The 8,389-nt window shown below is 42.7% G+C and overlaps 1 protein-coding gene across 2 annotated transcripts; it reads left to right on the plus strand.

Annotated features, from left to right (window-relative positions):
* Positions 1–9: 9 nt before the first annotated feature.
* LOC130119914 (uncharacterized) lies at positions 10–7,926 on the plus strand. 2 transcript variants are annotated; one of them, XM_056288507.1, is made up of 4 exons: positions 10–174; positions 4,526–5,231; positions 5,742–5,855; positions 6,117–7,926. In XM_056288507.1, exons 2-4 carry the CDS (start codon positions 4,590–4,592, stop codon positions 7,080–7,082), a joined length of 1,722 nt encoding a protein of 573 aa, XP_056144482.1. In that variant the 5' UTR covers positions 10–174; positions 4,526–4,589; the 3' UTR covers positions 7,083–7,926. The 2 variants fall into 2 exon arrangements, with proteins under 2 accessions (XP_056144482.1, XP_056144483.1); XM_056288508.1 differs by having other exon boundaries at positions 4,526–5,165.
* Positions 7,927–8,389: the final 463 nt, after the last annotated feature.

The following is an 8,389-nucleotide window of genomic DNA, read 5'->3' on the forward strand; positions in this document are numbered from 1 at the left end:
GTTCGATGATGTCGAGCGCCACTTACAACTCATTTTGTTTACGTTGTTTTGGCATTGGAATCGAAAGGTTTCTGAACTACGTTGCACACAAGTGTGAGGAATACGGACCAGGGTCCGGTTTTAAGGCCTAGCTCAACCGTTTGCCTCTTCTCCAAAGTAACTACCCCTCTAACGGTAAGTGCTATAAATGGGAAGTGTAACTACCTTCGACGTCCCTTTTGCTAGCTCCTGTCCTCACCTATACCGAGAGCTAACAGCAAGACAATGCGCACTTTACTGTAGCCCGTAATGAAGTTAGGTTGTGCATAATTAAACAGAATTAAGATGGCGTATACTACGTACACAAATAACGGCGCTAGGGACAAGTTGATTACGGGTGCTCTTCGAAAAGAACGTCCCCCTTAATCAGAGGAATGGACAGACGGGGCACTAGTATCGAACTGTCACAATGAATCTGACAAATTAAAATGGTTGCAGAACCCTTTCAAAAAGCAATAGGATAACCTATTGGTTTAACGTTCCCTTGCATTTTTGTTGAAGAAGTGCTTTGTATAGAACCCCTGTTCATGTGTGAGTTTGAAATGACTCAAATGAACTTGTTTCATTAGCTTCATTTCCTTAACAATAAAATATAGGCAACGAATTTATAAGCATAATTTACACACCGCAAATATTCCAATATTGAATAACAGATATTTTCTGAAAAAGATGAAGTTAACCATATTACGGACGACAGAGGAAATATTTTGGAATATGAAGACTTTATCAGGGAATTTAACATGCACAAAAGAAAAACAATGTGAGAGTCGTTAAAGCAATTCCTCAGGCATTTATTGAGAGGCCGGGATCCTCCTAGTGGCATTGGCAGGAAGTGGCACCACAGTGGCAGCCTGTAGCACCTCAGTGGCAGCCTGTGGCACTTGAAAAACTCGCTGTCAACTAGGGTGGGGCCATATTTGCTGGTTTCTTTACAGGTCTTTTTTAGGATGGTTTTTGAGCAACCACATTCAAATGTTTTGTTTTTCATTAATTTCATTGCGCATATATACACTTTTTACTAATCCTCGTTATTATTGCAGGAGTGAAATCGTGGTATGTAAACGTAATCCTCCGTGTTATTATTGTAAGAATGAATTTGTGTTATGTAAACATAATCACGTAAACACAGGTTTAAACATAATTGAGCAAACACAAGTTTAGTAACATGTAGGCCCCTTAATAAAAAGTAAATTGTTATAAATTGTAATAAATTACTATAAAAGTAACTATTAGTAGAGTGTGGCATCTAGTGGCACTCCTGTGACATCTAGTGCACTCTTGTGGCAGCTAGCGGCACTCCTGAGGCATCTAGTGGCATTCCAGTGGTAACTAGGGGCACTCCTGTGGCATCTAGTGATCTGACACTGACATAATTGGAGTAAATATTGCAATATTTCCAGAATTGTATGTTTATATTTTTTGGGGGCCTTTATGCCTTTATTATAGAGACAGTGTAGATATGACAGGAAAAATAAAGGGAGCGGTAGATGGAAGGGTGGTGACAATAAACAAAAGTCCTCTGCCAGATTCAGACAGCAGACATTGTGTTTATGAAGTATGCATCTTAACCAGCAGGCTACCAGAGTAAAAATTTACTTTTCCTTTAATATTTTTATATTTACACCACTTAACTATGTCCTTGTCAGTTGTCACCCTGCTGCTGCTTAGATTGCACAAAATGTTTAAAATCAAAAAGACAAAAAAGTGAAAAAATAAAAGAGTTTGTAAATAAAAATGAAAATATTTAGCCTACTTATTTCAGAAATTTTTGTTTTATTTATTAAGTGGCCTACATTTTACTAAATTTATGTTTGCTCAATTATGTTTAAACCTGGTTATGCAGTTATGTGTACTTAACACAATTTCACTCTTACAATAATGAAACGGAGGATTGTTTACATACCACAATTTCACTCTTGCACAGAGGATTAATAAAGTGTATTTTTGTTCCTTTTTATTCAAAAACGGGTGAAATCATAACCTCCTTGGTGAAAGTAATTACATAAAATGAATGAAAAACAAAAAAGTAGAACATGGTTGCTCAACAACCATCCTAAAACAGACTTACGGCTGCTGACCTGTCATGAAAACAAACAAGGAAATTTGGCCCCACTCTAGTTGTCAGTGAGTCTTTCAAATGCAGTGCTGCAGGCTGCAACTGTGGTGCCACCGGCTGCGACTGAGGTGCCACTACCTGCCAGTGCCACTAGGAGGATCCTGGCCTTACTGCATTTATTCTGTTCTATATATAGGAGAATATATATATTCTCTTATATTCGATATTGTTTGTTGAATGTTAGGCATGAATGTAAGGCAATGTCGTCCCACAACAAAAGCATCATGAACAAATCAAAGACACCTTCATCACAAATGGACACCCCCAACTGCCGTGTGAATGACTCGTGCACCCTCGAAAGAAAATGCCAGACGAAAGTGAAAAAGGTTTTGTAGAAATTTTTGCAAACTGAAATATTGCATGTACATAAGTATTCACACCCTTTGCTATGACACTCAAAATTGAGCTCGGGTTCATCCTGTTTCCACTGATCATCCTTGAGATGTTTCTACATCTTGATTGGAGTCCACCTGTAGTAAATTCAATGGATTAGACATGATTTGGAAAGGCACACATCTGTCTATATAAGGTCCCACTGTTGACAGTGCATGTCAGAGCAGAAACCAAGCCATGAAGTCAAAGGAATCGTCTGTGGACCTCCGAGACAGGATTGTATTGAGGCACAGATCTGGGGAAGGGTACAAAAAAAATTCTACAGCTTTGAAGGTCCCGAAGAGCACAGTGGTCTCCATCATTCGTAAATGGAAGAAGTTTAGATCCACCAGGACTCTTCCTAGAGCTGGCCGCCCAATCAAACTGAGTAATCGGGGGAGAAGGGCCTTGGTAAGGGAGGTGACCAAGAACCCGATGGTCACTCTGACAGAGCTCCAGCGTTCCTCTGTGGAGATGGGAGAACCTTCCAGAAGGACAACCATCTCTGCAGCACTCCACCAATCAGGCCTTTATGGTAGAGTGGACAGACGGAAGCCTCTGCTCAGTGAAAGGCACATGACAGCCCGCTTGGAGTTTGCCAGAAAGCACCTAAAGGACTCTCAGACCATGAGAAACAAGATTCTCTGGTCTGATGAAACCAAGATTGAACTCTTTGGCCTGAATGCCAAACGTCACATCTGGAGGAAACCAGGCACCTCTCATCACCTTGCTAATACCATCCCTACAGTGAAGCATGGTGGTGGCGGCATCATGCTGTGGGGATGTTTTTCAGCAGCAGGAACTGGGAGACTAGTCAGGATCGAGGGAAAGTTGAATGGCGCAAAGTACAGAGAGATCCTTGATGAAAACCTGCTCCAAAGCGCTCAGGACCTCAGACTGGGGCGAAGGTTTACCTTTCAACACGACAACGACCCTAAGCACAAAGCCAAGACAACGAAGGAGTGGCTCCGGGACAAGTCTGTGAACGTCCTTGAGTGGCCCAGCCAGAGCCCAGACTTGAACCCCATTGAACATCTCTGGAAAGACCTGAAAATAGCTGTGCAGCGATGCTCCCCATCTAACCTTACAGAGCTCGAGAGGCTCTGCAGAGAAGAATGGGAGAAAAACCCCAAATATAGGTGTGCCAAGCTTGTAGCTTCATACCCAAGAAGACTTGAGGCTGTAATCGCTGCCAAGGGTGCCTCAACCAAGTACTGAGTAAAGGGTGTGAATCCTTATATACATGCAATATTTCAGTTTTTTATTTTTTAATAAATTTGCAAAAATTTCTACAAAACCTTTTCACTTTGTCATCATGGGGTATTGTATGTAGATTGATGAGAAAAAAAAGGAATTTAATCCATTTTGGAATAAGGCTGTAACTTAACAAAATGTGGGGAAAGTGAAGGGGTGTGAATACTTTCCGGATGCACTGTATATATATAGTGGGGGGGGGGGGGTTCCAGAAACCATTAATGGTGTAGATAAAAGTGCTCAACAAATGAGGAGTGGAATATTAAGATAAATAAGATGAGTGTGACGCACGAAACAAGCTTGTACTGAAATGCATTAATGTTTTTTTTCCTACATCTATCCTATAACTTTGTTAAAAGAAACACTCAAAGATAGGAAAAGTGCTCAACAAATAAGGAGCAAATAAGTAAGTAAATTCTTTATGATACAGCACAAGCCTGTTTCATGCCATAAGCAATCATCAGCTGTTCAACAGCTGATTATATTTATATAAACTAGGAATATATAGGAGAATATGAACTACCGAATAAACTAACAGCAAATTTACCTCAGAATTGTTCCCTGCTCCTGTAAAACATGTATACATGCTAAAAGTAATTTAAGTCAGGTCAGTTTTATTTGTATAGCCCAATATCACAAATGACAAATTTGCCTCAAGTGGCATTACAGCAACACAACATCCTGTCCTTAGACCCTCGCATCGGATAAGGAACAACTTCCTAAAAAAAATGTCTCAAATTGCAGGTACCAAGAGAAAAGCCACCCAGAGAAATTTCACGCCAGGAAGTTAAGTACTGGATGAGACACCATGGGCCGTCTCGATGAAGCTGCCAAGCGCAAAGTGGTGGAGCTGCGGAAGGCTGGTTTGAGTTTCCGTAAGATTAAGGCAGTGCTGGAGCTGGAGAACATCAAGGTCTCTGCTCAAGCCATTTACTTGTTCCTGAGAGAGTTTCAGGGAAGACCGCCAGGTAGAGTCGCACCTGAGGAGGCTGGGAGCAGTACAACCCTAACACAAGTGCTTCAGAGAGCTGGGGGAAGTCACAGGGGAAGAGGAGAGGGCTGGAGTAATATTCAGCTACAGAGCCTCCTACATGAGGCATCACTTCATGCAGGCTTTTCTGCAGCAGCAGAATTAGCCAAACAAACCACCTATACTCCAGAGACTTGTGCAAAGCAATCTGGGACAGTGGAGAGAAGTATGGGTAGCAGACCAGAGCAGCAACATGAAGAAAACAAGGAAGAGAATGACATCCAGATTGTTAGTGTTACCTCTCTTGCACAGAGGACCCAACAAAGGGACCTCCAATCCTCTTTAACAGCAGCAGGGTCAACTACAATGACAATAACGGGGGCGACCATGAGGAGAAGAGTTACACCTTCTCCGGCAAGTAACCCCATCTTGGCAGCTCGTAAGAGGCTTTTGGATAAGGCCCTGTCACAGAGGACAAAGGTAGCTATATAAATAGTTTTGTCCCTCATTATGACTTGTCTGAACTGAGAAAATGTATTTGTTCATTTTGATATGTATCAGGCAGCATGGTGGCACAGTGGTTAGCACGGTGGCCTCACAGCAAGAAGGTCCTGAGTTCGAGCCCTGGGGTAGTCCAACCTTGGTGGGTCATCCCGGGTCGTCCTCTGTGTGGAGTTTGCATGTTCTCCCCGTGTCTGCGTGGGTTTCCTCCGGGTGCTCCGGTTTCCTCCCACAGTCCAAAGACATGTAGGTCAGGTGAATCGGTCATACTAAATTGTCCCTATGTGAATGTGTGTGTGTCAGCCCTGTGATGGTCTGGCAGCCTGTCCAGGGTGTCTCCCCGCCTGCTGCCCAATGACTGCTGGGATAGGCTCCAGCTTCCCCGGAGCCCTGAAAGCAGGATAAGCTGTTTGGATAATGGATGGATGATATATATCACAACCATGCTGTCGTCTTTTGGTCTTCATTTCAATGTTGTTGTTTTTCCAGTCATTCCAGCAGGTGGCATCAATGCTGCGAAGAGATCAGTCCAGTGTCCAAGGTGCTAATTTTAGAAGTGCAATTCCAAGACAGCCTGAAAGATATGACCTGACCTCTGATAAGGTGAGGAAAAAAGGACAACAAAACTGAGGTGATAAAAAAAACATTGAATGCTTGTCATTAGGGACACTCTTCATTAATTTCTTGTCAATTGCAAAGTCATCAACAGTACAACTCTGTCGGTGAACACTGTAGTATGGACCCACTAACTCCACAGTATCTATTGTGCAAGTTTGCATAATAAATATGTATACATTCTTACTTTTAGAATGTTGTATTTCATCCCCTGTATTCTTTACGAGTAATTCTAACAATGTTTTGCAGTCAGTTACGGAGGGACAAGCTGGAGCAGCCAGCACTACCAGACGTTTTCTCACCCAGAGACCGGGTCTGTCCGTCCGCTCCTATCAAGCGCCACCTCGGATTGGCATCCGTCTCCCTAACACGACACCAGCACCACTAACATCCTCTGCTCCTGTGGCTGCTGTCATCCAGACCACCGGAGCTCAGGGTGTTCCCCGGAGAGATGGGAATCCCAGCCCCCAGCAAGGAGTCCAGGACACAGGGAGGAAGGGTGTTGGTGGAGATAATAATGGGCTGCAGGATCAGATCCAGACCCTAGGTACAGAGGTGCGCAGCCTGGGCCTGTCATTGAAGATGATGGTGGAGCAGCAGTGCCGCATGGAGAGAGAGCAGGTACAGCAGACACAAGTTCAGAGGCAGATACTCAGCACCCTTCAGAGTTTAGCCTCCAGACTGGGCACCTGTAACAGCCAGCAACAGCATAATAAAGCTCCAACACCGCCATCTTTGCCGACTGCCTCTGTGTCGAACTCCTTCAACCAAGATACCTTTTCGTACAGTCAAGACACTTACACTCGCTGTACCCAAACACAGCCCAGCTACAATTCTATAGATGGTCTGGAGACAATAGAGCGCTTCAAAATGCCTGAATTAAATCCTACAAACATTAATGGGTTCCCACCATGCAGCAGTGCCGAGAGCCTCCTACTTAACCACATCACCCCACAAACACAACCTCACACAACGGTGTACACACAGCAGCACAATCAAACACAAATAGCATCCTACACACAGCCCTACGTTCCCGTGTATACCCAGTCACATTCTCAGTCATTCAGAGGGCCAGATGGCAAAGCGCCCGATTTCCCCAGCGGTTGTTCTGCAGGAGCTCTCCAGAACTGTGGGGTCTCCAACCAGCCAGTGATGAACACCAACCACTCTCCACAGGAGCATCAGCTAAATATTATTAAAGTGGAAGGACCTTAGAATGCTCATACTTCCACATACGCATAAGCTAGAGGTTAACCAATGATCAACGTCGTCCGAGGACACTCGTTCAAATGGCTTAATTATAAATCCCATAATTAAATTATATGAAAGGTAACACATGCCAAGCATTAGGGGATGGTGTGCAAAGTAAATAGACTTAAGAGTGATAGTTTTTTATTATGGGTGTGCAGCAGCATTAAGAATTTAATTTATGGAGGGTGTGTGTGTGTGTGTTTCCCCTTAGCTGAACATTGGCATATCGTGAGCGAATCTTTCAAACAAGTGTCCTACGACTGAACTTTTGTTACCACAGCTATTTTCAACTTATTTAATTTTCAACCTCAGTACTCTAATAAAACTGTCATTACTGTGCGTTCTACTCGCTACTAAAGGCTACTTCCTCTCCTCTCCTTTCTTGAACTTCAGTCAGTGAAACGAGAAGCTGAAGGAAGAGGGAGTATGTCCCTCAGCTTTGCCCAGGGTGTGGTAGAGCGTGATTTGTTTGCCTCTTGTCGTTGTTTGTTCTGTGTATATAATGTGATACTGCATAGGAGTACACAACTGTGCTGCATTGAATCGGATAAAAAAAACGTTACGTAGTCGAGGTAACAATCCATGTGGCGATGTGTGGAAGCAACTGAAAGACTCGTTTTTCTTTCATCCCTTGGCTAAACAATGTTTAATTCAAGCCTTATAATGGGGGCAGTTTTGTTAGATAGCTCTAGCAACATATTTGTCTCGTGAGAGTCCCGTGATTGGATTTTATGTAAGTAACTGCACAAGTCTGTGTCGCCCCCCCCCTTCAAGACTGTTATAAGGGAATTATAAAGATCTCTTTCATCAAAAGAAAAGGTGTTTTTGTCATATCTACATGAAAACAAACTTACTGAATTTGCAGAAAGGGAAATGACATGTTTGCATCATGTGTATATCATCTATGCATATATATATATGCACAGATGATAGATGCATATTATATATAGACAGATGCATGTTTTATATATATATATATATATATATATACCCTGCTCAAAAAAATAAAGGGAACACATAAGCAATGCGATGTAGCTCCAAGTCAATCACACTTTTGAGATATCAACCTGTCCAGTTAGGAAGCAACACTGATTTGTGACTCAATTTCACCTGTTGGTAAATTGTCTAATTTCCACCAGGTTTAAATTAGACAATTTGCAAGACAACCCCTATAAAAGGAATGGATTTGCAGGTGGTGGCCACAGACCATTTGCCTGTCCTCATCTTTTCTGGCCGATCTTTGGTTAGTTTTTCATTTTGCTAGTGCCCTC

Source organism: Lampris incognitus, chromosome 10 (assembly GCF_029633865.1).
Source record: "Lampris incognitus isolate fLamInc1 chromosome 10, fLamInc1.hap2, whole genome shotgun sequence".
NCBI classification, from domain to species: Eukaryota; Metazoa; Chordata; class Actinopteri; order Lampriformes; family Lampridae; genus Lampris; species Lampris incognitus.